This window comes from Pygocentrus nattereri, chromosome 21, assembly GCF_015220715.1.
Source record: "Pygocentrus nattereri isolate fPygNat1 chromosome 21, fPygNat1.pri, whole genome shotgun sequence".
Classification (NCBI taxonomy): domain Eukaryota; kingdom Metazoa; phylum Chordata; class Actinopteri; order Characiformes; family Serrasalmidae; genus Pygocentrus; species Pygocentrus nattereri.
Window position 1 is genome coordinate 26,909,567 of NC_051231.1, and position 23,748 is coordinate 26,933,314.

General features: G+C 38.2%; 1 protein-coding gene, 1 non-coding gene and 1 pseudogene across 2 annotated transcripts; 2 read left to right on the forward strand and 1 right to left on the reverse strand.

Moving 5' to 3' along the window:
* The first annotated feature begins 1,380 nt into the window (after positions 1 to 1,380).
* LOC108434894 lies at positions 1,381 to 18,591 on the forward strand (annotated as a pseudogene).
* Positions 18,592 to 19,149: 558 nt separating this feature from the next.
* On the reverse strand, positions 19,150 to 20,882 carry mustn1b (musculoskeletal, embryonic nuclear protein 1b). Its single transcript, XM_017711969.2, has 3 exons — positions 20,727 to 20,882; positions 20,442 to 20,565; positions 19,150 to 19,616 (listed from the first exon to the last, which is right to left on the reverse strand). The coding sequence occupies exons 1-3, from the start codon at positions 20,733 to 20,735 to the stop codon at positions 19,510 to 19,512; spliced, it is 240 nt and encodes a 79-aa protein (XP_017567458.1). The 5' UTR covers positions 20,736 to 20,882; the 3' UTR covers positions 19,150 to 19,509.
* A 2,275-nt stretch (positions 20,883 to 23,157) lies between these two features.
* On the forward strand, positions 23,158 to 23,229 carry trnae-cuc. Its single transcript has one exon. It is a non-coding gene; the product is annotated as a tRNA-Glu (tRNA).
* The last annotated feature ends 519 nt before the right edge of the window (positions 23,230 to 23,748 follow it).

Genomic DNA, 23,748 nt, shown 5'->3' on the forward strand with positions numbered 1-23,748 from the left:
CGCACAACGTTTTAGGGCCACTAATAAAAATAAAATTAGGAGACTTTGAGAATAAAATCGTAATATTTTGAGAAGTTTTTATTATTTTAATATTTTTATTTCGATGATAATATATTACGATAATAATGACGACATTAACGTGGCATATTACCAGAAAAGGTCGCAGTATTGTGGCCAAAGGCTTTGCAAAGGGAAGGCCGCACCTCCTCGTGTCAATCGAGGGGCTGTGAGGAGTTGGTGGAGTTATACTTCCATATCGATTTCACCCACAAAGAAATACTCGGTCTCCCTGTCTCTCCTGCACCTCAGCACCAGCCTGTTATAGAAGAAACAGCTGAGCAGGAAACTGTGTTTATCTAGAATAAAGATCCAGACGGACTCGGAGAAACGCAGACAGGGTCGTCTACGTCACAAGAGGGGGCGTTGCTGGGGGCGTGTCTGCACCACAGAAACGCCCTCATATGGTGCTCCTCCCAGAAAATGTGCCTTGCTCATTCATTTATAGAAGTCAGCCTGGTTTGCATTCAGCTTCTGTCTTGCACAGCAAGCAAGCTCCTATTTTTAATAATTACAATACAAAAAAGGCCAGAATTTTCTTGAAAAAGAATGAGTTATTTGTGTGGCTTTGTTTACCCTACGACCCAGAAAGATAAGCAGTTCAGAAACCTTAAAACATATGTTTGAATCCTGGCAATGCTACAGCACCCTAAAAAAGTCACTGATCAGCACGTCATCATTGCTTAGAGGAATACTTAGAATGTAAGAACACTTGGCCTCCTATGTGCATAAAATGTGATCAGTTGTGGTGAGACAGTGAGTAACAATGACAAAGTTCATTTAAATACTCAAGACACATGGTGTGACCAGGTGGGTCTTAGGCTCTGTTCACATTGCAGGGCAAATCAGTTTCATGTGTCCAGTGTTGGGATGTAATGGAATACAAGTATTGGGAATACATATTCAGAATACAGGAATTAAGTTATCTGTATTCAATCCAAGACACACTTTGTAACCTGGTGGCGGTACAGCAAGATTTCAATAGACAAAGACTGAGGGAATGTTTGTTTATACTTGCTAAACATAATGCCCAAGCATTTTATTATTTTATGTCTTATTAGTAAAACTTTCATTTGTATTCAGTATGAATTATGTTGTTCAAAATGAGACGGTGCAGTTCTCTGGACTGAACGGTTACAGTTTCACCTGGGTCAGCTGATGGGCTTGGTAAGGTAAACAGTTGCATAAGGTGGATGTAGATTTAATCAAATTGGGACAGAGTTTTTACTGGCTGAACAGAGTAAACACAGTTTACTGATTCACCAGCATGCTGATTTATTTATGAGCTCCTGTGCAGAGTCAGAGCTGATCTCCAGATTCATCATGACCACAATGAGGACCACATTGTTGCTTTGTATTTCTGTTTACTTGTGTGTTCCATCAGGGTCTTATGGTGCATTAATCATTTCACGAGAGGTAATATTCCATGATTCAAAATTAACAAAATGCATATTATTGTGTGTTTAGTATCTACTGTTGATCCTTTTTTGTCATATGTTAATAGAAAGCACTGTCTGTCATCTCTTTCAGGACACTGATGGCAGCATCAGCAGGCTTTTAAAGGTATTGCCATATGTTTGAGTTTTCAGTGTTACGAAAAGTAAATGATGTATTGCACATTGTGCCACACACTGTTGTAAAACAGCACATATATAAATGAATATTTTATTGTAATTATCTTCCTGCAGAAACGAAGTGTGAACAGCGCTGAGGTAAGAAGAGTTTAATTGCATCTAAAAGCAAGTATTTGTGTGAAACGATTACAAGGCTTACAGTCAAGAAGTCTCTGACCTCCACCCATGTTAGCAATCAGTATGTTCAAATGTCATGAAATGTTCTAATTTTAAACTCATATATGTAAAGCAAATTACTGCAGTGGAAAAACATGCAAATTCTACATTTGTATGGTTTACAATTTTAGCCCCAGAGATCTAGTTAAGACATCTGTGTTGGTTTATGTATCAAAAACAGCCATTATTCATTAAACTTTTTAAATACATTTTTAAAAACTTGTATTTATTTCTTATAACACAAGCTGTTTTTGTTACTGTGCCTTTAAGAGTGATATATGTAAATTATTTCTGTTCAAATTGGCTGCCCTGTATTGTGCCTCATTCTAAAGGCAGTCCATGCTGAAACAACCTCTACAACTTCTACAGAAATAAGTGGAGCTTAACTTCTGTAGGCTGAACTGGCTAATGTATGTAAATACATCAATTTTTGTGACATCACACAATGAATGAATTAAAAACGGACTGGTTTTGCAGCCTAATTTCCTAATATGGATTCCCTCTGGCCCAGGGAGAGAAGGGTATGTGTTGATTAGAATCTTTATCTAATTGTATTTTAGCATGTTTAAGCTGCTAAATTCACTACATGGCCAAAACTTTGTGGACACCCCTACTAATTATTAAGTTTAAATTTCTTTGCCACACTGACACGTAACAAGTGTACAGCGCATAGCCCTGTAATCTAAGTAGGCAAACAGTGGCAGAATGGTCATAGTGGAGACCTCAGTGACACTAAACAAGACACTGCCACAGGATGTCACTATTGCCAAAAGTCAGTTCTTCAATCTACTGCTCTGCTAGGACTGTCCCAGTCTGTGGCATTTTTGTTAAACATCTCAGCCACAAAGTGGTAAACCTCACAGGCCACTAAGTGCTTATGCCTGAGTTCCAAACTGGCTCTGGAAGCAACATCAGCGGGAGGTTCATGAAATTGGTTTCCACGGCCAAGCAGCCACACACAAGCCTAAGATCATTATGCTCACCGCCACTATACCTATAAAGCAGTGGAAATGTGTTCTCTTGTCTGATGAATCACACTTCACTATCTGATAATGGTCTGGAGCTGTTTTTCAGGGTTTGGGTTCAGCTTCTTCATTCCGTCGCTGGGTTATGTTAATGTTACAGTATACAAAGGCATTTTTTGAAATTGTATGCTTCCAACTTTGTGGTTCTCGTCTACCTCCCAAATGCATTTTAGACTGAATGACTACAACTTCCCACAGACATACTCCAAAATCTTGTGGAAAGCCTTCTCAGAGGAATGAAGACTCTGTTATTCCATTTTGTTATGTTGTTAAACACTCAGACGCTTTGTGACTATGTATTATTTATTTATTTACTGTATGGGTTCTTTATAGTTCACTTATATAAGCAACAGCTTTACTAAGATGAATTCCTCATACAAATTTATCCTGCTCAAGATGGTTGCATCTCCATCTTATCCATTTTAACATGGCTCCATCTCTCTCTTTCAGATAGAGGTCCAGAGTGTGAAGATAGACTGCAAGGTGGCGTCTCGTTTCGCCCACACTGTCATGACCTCCACAGCTCTGAACAAGGCCAACGTCTCACAGGAAGTGTTCTTTGAAGTAGAATTACCAAAGACGGCCTTCATCACCAACTTCAGCATGTCAGTCATGTTCAGTTTATTCTGACAATTCAACTGAAAACTAAAAGTATAACCTGCATGGTCAATACATGTTTACAAAGCAAGTCATTAAGTCCATAATTATGTTTCAGCGAGATTGATGGCAAGACGTATGTGGGAGAGGTAAAAGAAAAGGAGAAAGCCAAGAAGCAGTATGAGAAGGCTTTGTCTTCTGGACAGACCGCTGGTCTAGTCAAGTGAGTTACGGAAAGGTTGATATATAATAAAAAAAAGGCCTACATAAGCATTAAATGACATAAAATAATGACAGGCGTAACTTGAGATGAAAAGAAAACAAAATGAACTTGTTATTAGTTTCTGTATGTTAATGCGTGTGAGATGACATTTGTTGCCAAATAAGAAAGACAAATTTTGCTGTCTTGCATGTTGTGAAATTTAAGCTAGCGTTATTGCATGTTTTAAAGTTGGTGCTGATGTATGACACAAATTGAAACCAGTATGCAAAAAAGGTCAGAAATGAGGAGTGTGATCAGGCTAGGGGTGGCAATCTGCAGTCCTGGAGGGCTAGTGAGCAATACAGTTCTGTGAGTTTCCTGCTCTTAACGCACCCACTAAACCTGTCGATAAACTACTGAGTTGAATCAGTAGAAAAGTCAAAAATCTGTGTTGGACACCAGCCCTCCAGGTTCTGGAGTTCACCAACCCTGCCCTAAGAGACCGTGGTTTTAAAAAAAAAAAGGTAAAGACATTGTGTTCCCTTGTAATAATTATGTGTTAAGAGTAGTGGTCTAGCTAACTTACATTTGTTGTACATTTAAGTTGTTTTGATTGTGACGTTTTACGTTTTAGCCATGAGTGTATTATCAGTGCACTTATATATTATATTTTACTGTATTGCACTGTGTATTGTAGTAATACAGTTGTATACTCAGGACTGGCTTTCTCTCTAACCTATTGGTAACTAGCAAAGATACTTTCTCTAGATAGACAAAGCACTTCTTGTAAGTCGCTCTGGATAAGAGCATCTGCTAAACGCTGTAAATGTAAATGTAAATCAGTTGCTTGGTAGCAGACATAACTATCAATTATCAACCTCAGTTGAGTAGCTTAGGATTTCCTAACTTGAGAGAAGATATGATTCTGTAAAATAGTATGTAATTTCTAAATTAGGGTAATTCTTGCATCTGTAATATGAAATTTTGCACAATCTTATAATGAACGTATTAGATCTGACATAAGATTGTAATAGAAAAATAGAAAGGTTAGGAAGACAGGAGGGCAAAAAAACAATCGAACATTTGAGGCTGTGTGTTATCACAAATAACATCACAGCTGTGATAAGTGATAGTGTTGCATTTTGGTCTTTTCAGGGCCTCAGGCAGAAAGATGGAGAAGTTCTCTGTGTCTGTGAACATCGCCGCCAACAGCAACGTCAAATTCACACTTACTTATGAGGAGCTCCTTCAGCGTCGCTTTGGCAAATATGAGATCATGATTAGAGTCAAACCCAAACAACTGGTCCAACACTTTGAGGTGCAGTAGGTTACTACCTGCTGAATCTGTTTTTATTTATCTCTCTGTTAGTCTCAGACACTCACAGGAACACACATCTCATTTGCACAATCTCACCTACAGATTGCTGCTGATATTTATGAGCCGCAAGGCATTGCGTTTCTGGACTATTCTGCAGCTTTCCTCACCAATGAACTGCTGCCCCTGGTGGAGAAAACAGTTACTGACAAAAAGGTGATGTTTTTTATATGTAAAATTTACTTCTAGGGATGGATCATAATTGGTAGATAATCTGATGTCATGTTTATTTTATTCTAGAAGAGCTAATTGTTTAGGTGAAACGGCTACTATCCTAAAATGTTTAATCAGTTTTAAGGACTTTTAATCCTATGCAAATAAAAATGTGCATTGGTATCTGCTTTAACAAATATGTTATATACTGGCTGTCATTGCAGCTGACATTTGAAATTAGATTTGGATTTAAAAGGGTGAATTAACCCTAGTGTCAAAAAGATTGCAAATAATAAGTACTTTCATTAACATACACTGCTAGAATCTTTAAGAATTACTAGCATTTAATTCCAGTGCAGTCTAGCACTTTTTTCTTTCCATGTACAATTTTAAAGTAATAATTTGGTGAAAAATCTAATTAACACAAGTTTCTAGTCCCTTCAAAAGCAGTCCGTCATCCACGAGATATTTGATGTCCGACTTTTGCTTCTTTAGTTTAGACTGGAGCTGCGGGGGTAGCACAGCTAACAAACGCAAAGTACATAGTCACCAAAACCAGTTCAGCAAAATCTACATAAATTTGCTTCAAATTGTGTTTATAAGTTACGTAAACTACTTTTAAAAGAGTATGTAGTAAAAAGGTATGGACAGGCCTTATTTACACATTTAATCTAAAATTACGCACAGCATACTGCTTTTCAGGACCATTACGCCTTCAAACTCTGGGAGGCTGGAGCGCAGAAGTGTTTGGTAAGATGTCTTGAGGTACCACAGTCTAACTACAGCATCATTTAAAGTTTCCAGTTGAAAATTTGAATAAGAAACTTGGTTTCACATTGTGCTAATCGGTGGGTCCAGGAAGTCATTGATGGGACCAGTATCCAACACATGGTCATGATTCATTGTGCAGAATGTGGGGTCCTTAATTTCTAACTTGGAGATTGTACTGTATTGGAAATTGTATTGATTATCTGAGTGCACTAGTTTAGCTTCTCCACTTACATATGTTACCCTACAATCTGTGCGAATTCAATCTTTGATTGCCTTGAGTGGAATGATACCAAATTGTGGTCAGGATAGATGTGATTCGTGTTATCCTAAAGGGTAACTCCATCTTTTAGCTACACTGTGAAATTTGTTTGTATTTATAGTTCATAGTAAGTCATACTGTGTTGTAAATCACATCGACTTGACTGTGCGGCCTGATGCAGTTTAAGTGAGTTGAGAGGTTGAGAGTGGGGTGGGGGGGTGGGGGGGTTATGACTTCTAGTGTCTGTTAGCAACATTAGCCTTGTAGCTCCAGTTCTAAAATAAAGAAGCAAAAAATTGCCAAACATGTCTTGGCTGATTTGGCATAAGTGGAAAATCATGTAAATGATTTGTTTGAAAAAGATCATGTAAATGTTTTGTTTTTCTTTTTTGTGTGTGTGAAACGATTCATTTAAACTGATGAATACTAAGAGGAGACAGTGGTATGATGAGTACATTGTCCTGACTTCCTATGATCCTCCTATTCAGGCCCACCTGTCCTTCTCTCCAACTCTGGATCAGCAGAGGAAATGCCCAGACTGTGATGGTACACTGATAGATGGAGATTTCTTCATTAAATATGATGTCAAACGAGCAGAGGATCTCGGTGACATTCAGGTTCAGTTTTTCATCGTGCCATTTACAAGCAGACAAATGTAATAATTTATCAAAGACAGCACTTCCTTGTTCAGAAATAACTATCTCTCTGTGTTTTAGATTGTGAACGGCTACTTTGTACATTTCTTTGCCCCAGCTGATTTGCCACGACTGCCAAAGAATGTAGCATTTGTGATTGACCACAGTGGATCAATGAGGGGTAAAAAGATGGAACAGGTATGTTCAAGGGGAGTATTGAAAAGTATGACTGAAAAAGACAATTACTAACACTGTGCCCACTTTGGTGTTTGAATTTTGCTAAACTTTTCACAGACCCGAGAGGCACTACTGACCATTCTCAGCGACTTGAATCCAGAAGACCATTTTGGGCTGATCATATTTGACCATAGAATTGAAAAATGGAGGCCATAAGTGAGCAAGGCAACACAGGAAAATGTAAAAGCAGCAAAAGAGTTTGTAAAAAACATAAGAGAATCTGGAGGTATGTATCTGTACAAATGGTCCAGTGAATTACAACCCTGTTTTCAAAAAAAGTTGTTTTGTTGTGCAAAATGTATATTTAAAACAGACATGGATCTGTAGTTAAAATCATCGCATGTTCTCAGGAACACTCCCAAAAAGCATTGTCTGTGAATGCCGTTTGTCACTAAATCCACAAAAGTTCAAACTTTACAATGCAGAAATGGAACCATATATAAAAAAAATCCAGAAACACCACCACCTTCTCTGGGTCTGAGCTTATTTAAGATGGACTGAGGCGAAGTGAAAGTGTCCTGTGATCTTATGAATCAAATTTTTAAGTTCTTTTTTGAAATCATGGATGAGTGTCCTCTGGACTAAAGAGAAGAGCTTGTTGTCAGTGCACAGTTCAAGCCAGTGTCCATGATGGTGTAGAGGTGCATTAGTGCACATGGAATGGGTGACTTGCAAATCTGTGAAGGCACCATTCATTCTAAATGATGTATATACAGGTACAGGAAACAAATGCTGCCATTCAGATAATGTCTTTTTCAGGGTAGGCCTTGGTTATTTCAGCAAGACAATGGCAACCCACATTCTACACATATTACAATAACAAAGTTTTGTTGGTAACATTTTATAGGCTATCTATACTATTTTCAATTAAACATATGTTTTAAATAATTTGCATATTATTGCATTTGTTTGTATGAGGTTGTATTTCTCTAATTACAAATGTCAGTTAAAAAAAAATCTTTGCTGAAAGTTCTTTGCAATTTTAGGTTGTGAAGTGTTATTATTGCAGTCTTTCACAGAGTGATGAACCCCACCTCATCTTTACTTCTAAAAGACTTTTTCCACCTCATCCACTCACTCATCCAAACTTTTTTTGATGTTGTTGGCATCAAATTCAAAATGGGCATATATTTTTCAAAATAATTTTAAAATTTCTCAGTAACATTAATATGTTGTCTTTGTACTATTCTCAATTAAATATAGGGTTTAAATTATTTGTACATCATTGCATTTTGTTTTTATTTACATTTTGCACAGCATACCCACTTTTTTGGAAATGGGGTTGTATACATAACTAATTTGTGTATTGCTGGTAACCGGATGACCATTCGGGGATCTAATAAATTACTAGACTAGTACATGTTAAGCAGGTACCTACATTGGTTAAATAGTTCAGGAAAATAAATTCCCCATAAACAAAATAAACCAGAAAATTACTCATCTTACAGAAAAATAGAAAAAAAAGAAACACTTTCCAGACATTTAAACTCCCTCAGGTTACACCACAGCTGCAAAGATACACCAACATTCTCTCTGGCTTGACCTCTTGCTTTATTTGTTCTACTTCTGTTTTTCTTTCATTTTTTTGTTTAGCAGTTCGAGCTGTTGCAGGTAGCTGTGTAACGTTTTTCACCATTCTTGTAAACCTAGCTCGCTACATTTCAGCTGTGTGTGTGTGTGTGTGTGTGTGTGTGTGTGTGTGTAGAGCTGTATGGTGTGCTCATGCAGTACACATGCAGTACACATGCAGAGCACGCGGGTTAACCACATCTGTGTTTGTGAGGTTTAGTGATTCATTTAGAAAACGTAAGTTGAACCTGCTTGATTATAGATCCACTACTTCTTGTTGTTCAACTACAGGCCAAAACAAATGCCACAAAGTCAGACCCAAAAAAAAAAAAAGAAACCTTCTTAAATATCTTGTTCTTCTGTTTTTTTGTCTGCAGGCGCATACGTTTTTGTTGCTGTTTTTCCCCTCACTCAAGCATCTTAGGCAACATAATGGTACAATAATAATTCAGAAGTTGTTGGGGGCCCCTAGGGGCAACGGCGCCCTAAGTAGCTGCTTATGTCGAGTTAGGACTTGGTGACTTATAAATGTCCTTTAAACAACAAAACATTTGTTTCAACCATTAGGCTTTCACAGTTATGTACTACCATTATTTCATGACTATAATTAGGCATTATATCTGCCTTACATTTGAGTTTGTTTGTTTGTTTGTTTTTTTAATAAAAAATAGGGGGAAAAGATTACCATTTCACTCAGACTTTTCCAATGTCTTTTTTCTCATTAGGGACAAATATCAAAGATGCCCTTCTTCTTGCTGTGGACATGCTAACTGCAGCTAAGGAAAGCAAGACTTTTGCAGATAACAGTGCCTCCATGATCATCTTACTGACAGACGGACAAACCTATACAGGTATTTCTTGCTTGAATGCAAATATAGGAAATAGTACACAAAAACTAAAGGTTCCAGTGAATAAGAGATATTAGACATTGTATTGAGTGGTTGTATTTTTAAGAAAATCTGCCTTTTATATGAAGCATACAGTTTGCAACATGCATATGGTAATTACAGCAAATATTGATCTGAGTGTACATCAATAGTTGCTTGAATTTCTTGAAATGATGTTGAACATGTACCTAAGCCACATCTGTGTGTTCCTTGCTTCAGTGGTGATGCTGCAGTAGGTAATGAGTGGAGAAAGCACAACACACAAAGCTTTGTTTTCCAAGAGTCACATTTCTAGTTACTCATTTTTCAGGAGCTATTTCATAGGAAATTATACATATAATCAATTTACATAAGGAAGGGGGGGGGGGGGTCAAAGGAAAATAGAATTAAACTGGGACTCCTAGCAACTGTCCCCATCATATAAACAGCCCCTAAAGCTTTCATCTTTGAGAGATAGGAGAAAATCAAGCTCCGCTCTTGCTTTAGATCCAAAAACATCCACAGGTGTTTCTGTCCCTCCTTCCACTGTGAGAAGACAACTCAACACTGTAGGTCTGAATAGATGTGTAGCTGTTAAGGAGTCCTCACTGAGAAAAGGAAATGGACAAAAAAAGAAGAATGTTTGCAAATCAAACGAAGAAGCTGCTTGTGTTCTCAGAACAATGGACTAACCTCCATACAGAGTTTGGGATTACTTGGATTTGTCCTGAAAAATTGAAAATGAAAAATTTAGGCCATTTTGACTAGAAATTTAAATAAAGATGGGTGGGGCTCTGAATTTTTCATAGTCCTGTAAGTCTGGTAAACTGAATGCCATACCACTTTAGACCTTTTGTTTGTTCAATGATGCTCACAGTATGGCTCATTTTAGTTCACTGTTAAAAACAACAGTTCCTTTAATCAACATAAAAATGATATCTTTTTGAAAAGTGCTACATTCACAGCTAGGTGAAAACGGTGCATCTGAGTTTCGAAAGAATGTGCAGACTGCCATTTTTGGAAACATGAGCCTCTTCTGCTTGGGCTTTGGCTTTGATGTGGAATATAATTTTCTGGATGTGATGGCCAAGCAGAACGATGGCCTGGCTCGTAGGATCTATGAGGCATCAGATGCTGTTCTTCAGCTGCAGGTAGGAACCTGCTGTATTCAACTGGGCCTTAAACTATAATTCTGCTGTTTTTGACCTGAACCCCTGTTTCATTGCAGTAGTGTTTTGTCTGTGACCCCAAGTGCTTATTTTGATGACTGAGGCTGTATTTCTTAAACCAAAAAAGACACCAAGCTCATTTTTACTAATAGTGAGAAGATGTATTTAGTTAAACGCATGACGCTCATCCTGCTAATATTGTTTATTCAAAGGGATTCTATGATGAAGTGGCAAGTCCTCTCCTATCAGAAGTGCATTTTAATTACCCAGAAAACACAGTGAACTCCCTGACTGGCAGCTACTTCAAACAGTTCTTCAATGGTTCTGAGATTGTGGTCGCAGGCCAACTGAACGACATCGAGATGAATGATTTTGCAGTGGAAGTTTCTGCTCAGGGGGTGAGAGACCTCAAACTTTAAAGGACAATAAGGCGTCGCTCTGTACACAATTTTTTACACAGTAATGTGTATTAAAATGTTCTCTGTAGAGGATGTGCTTAAACATTAGTTTCTGTCCAGTGAAAATAAGAATTTTTCCATCTGAAATGATCTTATGTAATCTGTCTTTTTCACCAGGAACAGAATGACTTTGTGGTGAAAGGTCAGGCCAGTGCTCAGAAGTATGATACCATTTTTCCTGATCAAGAGTACATTTTTGGAGAATTCACAGAGCGTCTATGGGCATATCTGACCATCCAACAGCTCCTGGATAAAAAGTGAGTGTGAAAACTGCTTGAATTTATAAAGGTACATTCATTTATACCAGCCATTTTTCTTCATTAATTGAAAAAAATGCTCAGTTATTACATGAAAAAGTACAGACGTGTGGGGGGAGACATATGCTGTGTGGTCTTTGAAAAATTAAAGCAGGGAAATATATTCTGACAAGTACATTTCCATCCATATATTATGAAATAAGACCCATATTTACTCACAGAGACAAGGGTACACCTGAAGAGAAGGTGAACGCCACAGCTGAAACACTGAAACTCTCGCTGAAGTATAATTTTGTCACCCCGCTGACCTCTATGGTGGTCACTAAGCCTGAAACTGATGAAAAGCCAGAGGACACTATGATTGCTGATAAGTTAATGGAAGGTAAAATTTTTTACATTTATCTAAATTGCGAGAAATATCAAAGTTTATCTAAATGTTTTTTAAGGTTTAATATCCTGTCAGAAATAGCTGTTAAGTACAAGTTACTTATTTGTCAGGAGAGTTTCCAAAACCGATTTCAAAACATCTTTGAAAGATAATGAAAATGGGGCTCCTCATAACCGCAAGACCTGGTGGATCTCCAAAACTGTCCCCATCATATAATCAGAACTTGAAGCTCTTTGAGAAAGACAAGAAAATCAAGCTCCACTCTTGCTTCAGATCTGAAAAAATCCACAGGTGTTTCTGTCCATCCTTCCACTGTGAGAAAACTTAACAATGTGGGTCTGAAAGGATTTGTAGCTGCCATAAAGGCCTTGCTTTGAAAAGAAAATGGACAAAAACATTGCAAATTAAACTTAAGGCTGTTTGTGTTCTCAGAAAATAGATGCCACCCAAGACCTCAACATCACTGAATGTGTTTGGAACAACTTATGTATATCGTTAGAGGCAGAAAATTTAACCAACTTCTAAGACTGAACTGTCAAATTACTTTGAAAAACATAGCAAGTCTCTTGAAAAGAGTGGACGCTGTAATAAAGCCAAAATGTAGACATATTAAATAGTGAAAAATGATATTTAGTTGTAATTGTCCATTAAATTATATACTATATTGCCAAGTCACCCATCCAAATCATTGAATTCAGGTGCTCCAGTCACTTCCATGGCCACAGGTGTATAAAACCAAGCACCTAGGCCTGCAGACTGCTTCTACAAACATTAGTGAAAGAATGGGTCGATCTCAGGAGCTCAGTGAATTCCAGCATGGTACCATGATAGGACGCCACCTGTCCAATAAGTTCAGTTGTGAAATTTCCTCAGTACTAAATAAACCAGTCAACTGTCAGTGGTATTATAACAAAGTGGAAGCGATTGGAAACGACAGCAACTCAGCAACGAAGTGGTAGGCCACGTAAAATGACAGAGGGTCAGCAGATGCTGAGGCACATGGTGCGCAGAGGTCGCCAACTTTCTGCAGAGTCAATCACTACAGACCTCCAAACTTCATGTGGTCTTCAGATTAGTTCAAGAACAGTGTAGAGAGCTTCATGGAATGGGTTTCAATGGCCGAGCAGCTGCATCCAAGCCTTACATCATCAAGCACCATGCAAAGCGTTGAATGAAGTGGTGTGAAGTGGCAATCCGATGGATGAGTCTGGGTTTGGCGGTTGCCAGGAGAATGGTACTTGTCTGAGTAAACCTTGTTGAAAGCCTTCCCAGAAGAGTTGAAGCTGTTGTAGCTGCAAAGGGTGGGCCAACATCACATGAAACCCTATGGATTAAAAATGGGATGTTACTCAAGTTCATACATTTGTGAAGGCAGACGAGTGAATACTTTTAGCAATATAGTGTATGTTTTCTGGGGGTTTTTTTCCTCATCCTGAAAAATTGAAAAATTGTCTTCAATAGTCATTTTGACTGGAAATTAGATCAATTAAGTTTGCTTTCTGACTTTTGCACAGTGCTGTAGTGACTATTTCCCAAAGACAATCTACTGTCTATGAGAGACTTTGTTCAAAACTTTGTCTTGGTACTATGATGTGTCTTTGCATAACACTCTGTCTTGCATTGATTCACAGATCAGCGTACAGACATTTCAACTCCAAGTAAGAACTGAACCCATTCAACAGATTTTAAAGACTACATTGTTATTCTGAGCTTCCGTTTCACATCTGTTGTGTAGCAAATGTGAACTGAAATAGAAATAAGAAAACAACCAGTTTGTTTTTCTACTTCATCTGATTCTAGGTCAAACTGTTCCTCAGACCGCTTATAGTTATGCTTCATCACCTGTAAATTTCGGTAAGCATGTTTATTAAACCTTCTACATAATAACCAAACACCCAAACATAAGGTAACTAGACTATTTTGTTGACAGTTGATGGAGATCCACATTTCATCATTGAGTTACCAGATAAAAATGATGCACTGTGCTTCAACATCAATGACAAACCAGGTACCATCTTCAACCTGGTTAAAGACAGGTGAGCATGTGGTGGTATGCAAATATATTTAGATTGTAGGAGTCCTTTGTGAGAGTTCTCTAACATCCAACCTTTTCTTAACAGGGACTGTAGTAAATGGACAAACCATTGGAGACAAGAAGGTGGACCCTGCTAGCAAAGAGAACACCTACTTTGGGCGCTTTGGGATCATTCATGAGAAGTTTGGTATCAGATTAATGGTGTCCACACAGGAGATCTTGGTGGCAAACAGACAAAACTCTTCTGGTCTGACAATACCTCTGTCAAAGGCCTCAAGTAAGTATGATAAAGGAATTTCGCTGATGGCAGTAGTTCATAATCAGGTAACAAAACGGAAAGCAGATGTTAACAACTATTTGGGATCTGCTTGTGTGTCTATATACTAGCTTTATACACCCACAGCTTGGTTTATAACTTGAGTTTGTTTTTTTGGGGGAGTTAATTACATCTGGGTTTAATTAAATCAGCGGCAATTTAGAACAATTGAAGAAAGGACACTGAAGAACATGGTAGATTAACTTCACATACATTAACAACATAAACGAATGAAAGAATGAATGAATTACAATTCTATTAAGACCAATCTAAGTGTACAGCTTGCCCTATCTTTAAATAGTTATTTACATGTTATAGATTAAACTATGAAATGAAATTATGTTTTATTACATTAATGCTGTAAGAAATGCTCAACAGTTACTAGGAATGTGTAAGACTGGCTTTACACACTAAAGCTTTCATGCAACTAGGTGCAAGTAGTTATGTGTCACATGTAACATATTCCCAAGCAACTTGACAGTTACACAAAGCAATTAAAATAGTCACATTCAATTACTCTACCAGATTGCCAATCTTTTGATAAATGTTATTGTTCTCGCTATAAAGTCATCTGTGGTGTATAATTTGCATATTTGCAGCATTTTCCTCATGTCTGAGCTGGTCAGGGAGGGGGGAGGGTCTCCTTTTCACTTGTCTAACCAAGTAAACCTTGTTTAATATGATCATGTGATGCACTATTAGTGTTTTGATTGGCTACTTCATGAAACTTATTCCACAAAGTTGAGCTGCTCACTACTGTTGTGGCTTAGTTTCAAATTAGCCACAGAATACTTTACATTTTAAGTGCAATTTAGTTTCATGGTTCTTACAAACAAGTGAAGTTGCATGAAAGTTTTACCATGAAAAGCCAACCTAAGAAAACAAAGTGGTCCTGTAACACTAAATGTCGAATTTCTATGCATGCCTAAAAACACTTATTTGCCATTCTTTATTGGTGAAAAATCATTTTCAATTCAAAGTCAACATAACTAATCAATTTAGTCAATTTAATCAACAAAACTGAAGTTCATTTTCTCTTTCCTCCAGCATGGACCTGCAAATTATCAAAGATCGCAGTCTAACAGTGACACTGAAGAACTCGGTGAAGTTTGTTATCATCCTGCACAAAGTGTGGAAGAAGCACCCCTACCACCAGAACTACCTGGGCTTCTACACCCTGGACAGCCATCTCTTCTCCCAAAGAGTCCATGGCCTGCTTGGTAAGACCACCACAGAACTGGAAAATGTAAAGAAACAGATATTTATATTATATGATGAATTTCACACGATACCATTTTCAGATGAGTATAAGAATGAAATTTTAAGCTGGACTTGGGAGGCTGGTAAACCAGAGGTGAGGACTGAAGTCAGCTCACATACTTTCCCTTAATTCACTCGCATCTTGACTGTCTTGAGACTTAAGATTCCTGAAATTTCATGCTAAGTAAGTTGAAAAGGAACAAAACTAATAAACTTAGGAACCGCCAACTAAATGGTATATATATTAATAAACCTTTCATTTCTAATTTTTATTTGTGCACAGTTGTGAGCAGTCATTACTGCAACACTGTTCTCCCATAACTTAGCATAGTTAGCATAGTCAAGTTTCATATGGCATCAAATAAAAAATCTTTCTTTATATAAAAACCTCCAGTCTGATTGAGAGAGTAAGGCTCTACTTTGTAGTTCTACAGTTACAGACTGTTGTCCATCTGTTTCTCTGATACTTTGTTAGCCCCCTTTTACCCTGTTCTTCAGTGGTCAGGACCCCCATGAACCCTCACAGAGCAGGTACTATTTGGGTGGTGGATCATTCTCAGCACTGTCCACCCATTGTCCCTCTGTTAGGCCCACCTACCTTGCTGGTCCTGCAACTCAGAGACTGTAGCTCATATATTTCTACACAGTTTGTGTTGGTCATCCTCTAGTCCTTCATCACTGGTCACAGGACGCTGTTGGCTGGAAATGTTTGGTTGGTGGACTGTTCTTAGTCCAGCAGTGACACTGGGGTGTTTAAAAACTCCAGCAGCATTGCTGTGTCTGATCCACTCAGAGCAGCACAACACACACTAACACACCACTACCACATGAGTGTCACTGAAGTGCTGAAAATGATCTATCACTCAGTTAATACCTGCTCGGGGGTGGTCCTATGGGAGTCCTGACTATTAAAGAGCAGGGTGAATCGGGGCTGGCAAAATATGCAGATAAACAGTCTGTAAGTGCACCTATGTGGTAAATCAAGCTGAAAAAATGGACAATGAGTGTAGAAACAAAGAGGTTGGTCAGTGTATATTTTCTTTTCTTTTATTTTTTAACAATATGTGCAAACTTAGCAAAAAAACAAAGCATGCACAATGCAGCAACATTTGCATGTTCCCTGTCGAGGATGTGTTAACTTATTTTCACTTAGAAAATCAACAGCAGCAAACTTTGGTGAGCTTTGAGCTGCACACAGTCAGCATTATAGGACCCATGAATCATGCCAAGTTAAACTTTTTCCTTTTGTAAAAGTTACTTCAGCGCGCCTTTGGTGATAAAGACTTCTGATACTCTAAGAAATATAAATATGGATTGCATTCATTCATTAATTCATTTATTTGACAGTTCAAGCATGGACTGTTACAGCTTGAAGCTCCAGATGCTTTAGACTTTATGTTCTCCTTCCCTTTATAGGACAGTTCTATAATGGTGTACAGTTTGAGGTGAGCGAGCTCTTTCCTGGGAAGGATGCAGACAAACCCGATGCCTTCATGTTCGTGAAGGGACACAGGCTTGTAGTCACAAGGTGAACGCAAACCACCAAATACACTTATTTACTCATGCTGTTCATGTTGTATTTGAATATATAGTATCCATCAAACATTTGCTTACACTGGAAACAGGGTCTTCTCACAACAGACAATGTCTTGATATATCCATCCATATAAATGCTTAAAAATGCCAGTTTTACAATATAAAGAGAAAGAAAGCAATGTACAAGGAGCCAATTAGCATGCCTGTTCCATAATCTAGACTACTCGTTGACTGTGTAAATTACATTCCACATGCATGTGATTAACGTCAGAGCTGGCTTAGTCTGCAAATATACACACTCCCAGCCAGGACTAAACTGGGAATTAAGTTCAGTCCTGGACTTTTGTCTAGACCAACACACTACAAGCACAGTGACTCCCCTACCACCACCACTATGTGCCAGTATACCCCCCAAAAACATGACCCCTATGAGTGAAAAAACACAGTAGAAAAGTGTGAAATGGTAGAGAAAATCATGTGGACAAAGTAACATGAAAAATTAGCTACTGATGTTAAAGGGAGCTTTATGTAAAAGTTATGCTTTTGATTCACTTACTGTGCATTAAAACACCTTCATGAATAGGTTTTAAATAACAATAATAAGCATCATTGGCTTGCATGACTCTACTGTAGCTCCCAAATTGTTTCCAAAGTGGCTTTTCAAGAATCAGTTTCAAAGGCTCTCATGATGAAACCATCCAAATGGCAGAAGAGCTACATCTTCATCTAGTCTAGCTGAATGAAGTCTAGCTGAATGGCTACCTTTTTTTACAACTTAATTCTAGCCACTTGCACCTGTGCTCTTCTCAAGACAGTGACTTTTGTAGTCTAAGTGGACTTTCAGATGCACTGTCTAATGGGGAAGCTGAATATATGCCTTTTATTTATATGAGAGCTACTTTCCTGCAGAGTTTAGTTTTGCAGTGGTAGTTACATTTCAAAATTTGACTCAAACATGACTGCTTTTCTTAACCAGAGCAAGCATCCTTCTCTTATTACTCACTTTGAACACAGTTTTACAGCATGATTTTGCAGGTAGTTCAGATTTGTGTAATTTCTTCTAAACAATTGTTGCTGAAACATCTATATTCCTATTAACATGTAACATCACGTCAGCTTCACGTTTGGCAGACAAAACTATTCTGTCATCTCAAAACAATGTCTAATAAACATATTTTCACATTTCAGACCTTTATCTGACCTAAAGTTCAGTCTTAAATCCAGTAGCTTCAGAATAACATTTTTTTCCAATAAAAAAAATCACCTTGCAATGGAATTCACATATATTTCTTATCTTTTGTTGCTTGAAAAATGAAAACCCTAGTACCAGCAGCAAATTTTGACTGGTAGTGTATTGCAAACTGGAGCTTACTATGCAAAGCACAGCATGAATGGAAACCATGTTTCTTGCATAACATGTTCAAATGTTTCAATTTCATATAGACTACAGTAGACTATAACTGACAGAAGCTCTATACCTTTTGACTGTGTTAACAGGGGCTGCCAAAAAGACTTCCGAAGAGACGTCAAGAAGGGAGAAAATGTGCCCTGCTGGTTTATTCATAATAACGGCATTGGGCTCATTGATGGAAACCTCAGAGACTACATTGTCTCTGGACTCTTCAAGACCAACTGAGAAAGAACGACTGCAACTCAGAAGACCACAGTTCACATGCATATCGAGGCATTTACTGGCAGTCATAAGAGTATATGATGAATCAGCTACATTATACTGTCAAAATAAAAAATTAAACAAGATTCTCAGCTGTTTAGAGAAGTTCTGTGTGCTATATCATTTGTCTTAAGTGGAAGAATTTTGATCAAAATGAATCAGTGTTTCTGCACTTTTTAAAAATGTAATAGTAAAATAATAAGGAATAAGGAATGTTTATACATGGAACTGATGCAGATGTTGCACAGAAATTAAGTAGCGAATACTTGAAAGTAGCTTTTCATTGATAGAAAGTAAATGCGTACATTATTATTATAGACCCAGCTTAATATTTGAGTTTAAAAACAGGACTTAAATACTACTCATACAGTTCACAGAGAACTCATAGGGGATTATGTTGTGATTTATGAATGATCACTGCTGACAGCTATGATTTACTAACCTTATACTAAATTTACACTAAAACTTTTGTACTTCAATTTGTCAACTTTTTTGGTCCTCCAGAAAAAAAACACAGTTCTAAACTATTACAATTTTCACATTTTAATGTATAAAACATAAGACTAGAAATTGGCACAAAGGACCAGGCAAATACATATGCATTTCTTTTTTAAAAAAAAGTGAACATAGTCAGGAACAGAGAATATACATGTAACATTTTAACAAGTCAGTGTTTTTAAACATTGGTTCATGTTGCAGTTTGATCAAGTGGGCCCCAATAAATATTATTTTTATATCTATCTATTTATCTATAGATATAGATAGATAGATATAAACCTCACTGACCAAAGGCTGGCAGTTGTTCTCTTACAGCACTGGCTCATTTATCTTTTCCTTTAATACATAATTCTTCGTTCTGATGCCTCTTCTTTATTGACATCCTCATTTGCCAAACACGCTTCCTGCTGCAGGTTTGGGTTTCTCCAGTGCTGTCTCTCCTCCGGAACGCACCCCGCTAAACACAGATGGAGCCACTTTTCCCATACGCTCTATAGAGAGATACAGAAAGGCAGAGCTACTGAACACACTCCATCTAAGTTAAGTGATACTTTTTAATCCCACAATCAGGGAAATTCCACCTCCACATTTAACCCGTCCATGAAGTGAAACACCACATACACACTAGTGAACACACACACACTAGTGGGCAGTGAGCACACTTGCCCGGAGCTTTGGGCAGCCCTATCCACGGCACCCAGGGAGTAATTTGGGGTTAGTTGTCTTGCTCAAGGACACCTCAGTCATGGACTGCCGGTGCTGGGGATCACACCGGCAACCTTCTGGTCACAGGGCCAGTTCCCTAACCTCCCTAACCCACGACTGCCCCCAAATCTAATACAATGCAATAATATACTATGAAGGAAGTTTCCCGCAATGCATTAATGAATGAATGAAATTTTAAGTATTGATTCACTTGAAGTGTTTATCATATTTTTGAATTGTAGTCCAAAATATCTGAAAAATATTATGATATAAACTTCAGTTCATATCACCCACGCCTGAAAAGGTGTGGTATAATCAACCACAACTACGTCATCATTTTTTTCTACTGTATATACACAGTACTGTGCAGAACGTCATTCTTGATATTATGTGGTCAACAGAGGTCAGCAGTGCTTGATATCCGAAGGTCAATAGCAGGGCTAGGCAAACAGGACATGCACTTTAAAAACGCTCACCGAAGGTCCAAAGAATGACTTCGGAAGGTTTTCTTAACCAACCAAAAGCAACTGGGAAACTAGTAATGTAAATGTGTTATAAGAAAAAATGGTGAGCCTGTATTTCCATGCAGGTGTAGTATAAACAGCACTCACCACACTCCACCATGACCTCATATGTTTTGCTCTTCACCTCTCCCTTCAGCCCCAGCTTACTGCGAGCTCCTTTCAAGTCCTCCTCCTTAAAGGGAGGCCGCTTCTTTTTCTTCACCTCTCCTGGCTGATGAGAAGGAGACGATGAAAATGAATGAAGGCCTTAATTGCATTTCCTTTAACATCCACTGAAGGGATCTTTTGAGAAGCAAAGGTGATTTTTCAAAAGCAGTGTTACCCCAAAGAACCCTGTTTGGTACTTTTAATTTAAAGAACATGAGCACGTACCTGAGACATGTTGTGTGTTCGTGTGGTCCTGACCAGCAGCAAGCTGACCGTCTTTGTTTTTTCGCCCTTCTCTGTCCTGCTCTTTATATATCTTGCCTTCACTGATATCCTCTCTTGGGTCCTGTATCTCTCTTTCCGTTATCATGGTGTATTATTAGACATGACATCAGTGACTCTTCAGGCTGAAGGGGGTGATCCCTCTCATTGAGCATGCTCACTATGAACAGCTGAACAAATAAAACACAAAACATTCTCCTGCTGCCACCTCACCCGTACTCTCCCCTAATGAAATCTGATGTAACATGCTTTCTTTTTCTATTATAATACATTTGTATATGTTACTACATAAAGTGATGTCAGAGACCACCCTTAATGTCTGATTTACAGTCCAAACATCCATTAAATACAAGTTATTCATTTTTCAGGATTTAGAAAAAAATGAAAACCTATATGTAACAGAAAGTGTCAACAATTAAATATTGTCACTATCCAAAATGGTCACATTACAGGAGAAGGAAAAAGCATTCTTTACTTTCATTGTAAGTTAATGGAGAGATTGTATACCCAGCACGTTTGGAGCACTTCTATTGGCCCAATACTCATGAAATACACTCACACAGTGTAAAGGGCAGCTGTCATGTTCAAATGCTGTAGAAAAGTAAAAATCGAAAAAAAAAAGGACATACATGGTCTTTGGACAGCGTCAATATATTAAGCATTTTTCAGTATTTAGAGTGTTCACTTTTTACTTTTACTTCAACTTCCAAATTTTTCCACACCTCCAAAGTCTTTGAAGTTGGTTTAGCGTTTTCTTCTTCTCATAATCAAGTAATCCCAAACACATTCAGTGATGCTGAGGTCTGCACTCTGCAGTGGTCAGTCCATTGTTCTGAGAACACCAGCAGCTTATTTTTTGTCCATTTTCTTTTTTCACTTATAGCTTCAGACTGACGGTGTTGAGATCTTCTCTCAGTGAAGAGACAGCGAGATCTACAGATTTTTTCCGATCTGAAACAAGAGTAGAGCTTGATTTTCTCCTCTTGCTCAAAGGTGTAAGCTTTTATGTGCTGTTCTTTTGACAGTGAAACTTTTGGTGTTCTACCAGGTTTTGCATGGTTGTTATGAGTCCCATTTTCTTCTTTTACTTTGACCTTCCCCTCTTTTATACAAGTGGATTATTTTATAATGTAATCTCCAAAGAGAATCTCCTGAAAAATTAATAACATACTTAATGGCTGTTTTGACATAAAATCAAATTGGAAGGGTGCTCTTAGACTTTTGCACAGTACTGTACAGTAAGGTAAGAAGAGACTGAGTAGCCAGTTGAAGACCTCAAGCAGGGCCTTCATTAAAACTAACAAGGATTTTCCACTGGACAGACTAAGTTTGGCCCTTTGAAATGATCTAATTGAGCTTTATGATACTTCAAACTAATTAGATGCTACAGCGTTAGAAAAAAAGGTTCTGTGCAGGTACATTTTTCATTAATCAAAGTATAAACAATGTAAATGTGCCCTCAAAGGTACAACAGTGGTTTTTAAGGTCCAATTGTTTACCTTAAATAAGTTTTCCAAGTGAAAAGTTAATAGTTGTCTCTTTTCATAACCTGAAGTTTTTAAACTGAACAATAAAATAAAATCCTGGAAACGAGACATGGTGTGTTGAATCTAAGCAACCTAGAAAATATAATGTCAATGGTATAATTATGGTCCCTGACCAAAGGTACTGAGATGTACCCTTGAGGGTACTGCCCCAGTGAAGGTTTCTTTTTGAGAGATACCAAAAAACACCAGTATCACACAACCTTCATAAAAAGTCTTTAAGAATAGATTCATTTCTGTATCACAACCAATGCCCAATGCATGTCGTCAAAACATATCTTAGTTTAATCTGTTGTTCAGATGAATGCTGGTTGATTTATTATCTTAGACTGATATTTTGTCGACTGAGCAGTTCCTGAAGTACCCCTCACGGCAGGGAGCTGTAAAAAGGGGCAACGACAGGGGCATCTACAGTGATGATAACATTTCCCAAAAGCAGCAGGAGACACATCAGCCTGCGCACAGCAAAACAAAATAACAGGACACTTCTGGGAGCATGACTCAGCCTTTGTGAATGACTGGAGTTCCTCAGTGTGTGTGAGGGGCGTATTTAGGGAGAGCAAGCTAAGAATAGATGCTGAGCCACTGTGCCTTGTGCTCTGATTGACTGTGTCAGTTGAGGAATGCATGAGAGAAGGTAATGACGATGTCTTGGTCCATTTGGTTTCAACCTCAGGTCTGAGGGGGGGGGGGGTGGTATGTATCATTAAAGCTAATTCATTTTAAACTAGTGTGAGGACTGTCTGGTTAGAATATCTCACACTTCTGTATCACAGACAGGGCCAGCCTGTGTAGGGTTACACTGTGATTTTCCCACTTACTGCTACAACTCCCTGGTGGTCTAGTGGTTAGGATTCGGCGCTCTCACCGCCGCGGCCCGGGTTCGATTCCCGGTCAGGGAAACAACTTTTCACAAACTCATAAAAAACTTTAAATTACAGTAAATCACAAGCTCCTGGAAATTAATCATCAGTGACCTGAAGTGGGACAGCAACATCACAACGAAAGCCCAGCAAAGGAGGTACTTCCTTTAGCAGCTGAAGAAGCTCAACCCCAAGAGCTACCACCTCAGTTCTACAAACATTGAGTCAGTCGTCACCACTTCCATCGGTCTTGTGCAGCTCTGCAGAAAAGACCAATGATATTAATCTAGCCACCCTGCTTACCTCACACTTTTATACTCAGGAACAATGCTGCATATAATCACGTTGAGTTACTTGTGACTGTGTAACTGCTGCCAGGCTTCTTGTTTGTCCAAGCATATTTTTACAATCAACTCTGATTCTGATCATCATCCAGCCACCACGAACCTCTGATGTTAGCTCCTCTGACTGAAGGATTGTTCCAAATTCTGATCCTTCCATCCAGCTGATGCAAAAATAATCTGGATTTGTTTGATGAGGCAACTTTTCTCCACTCCT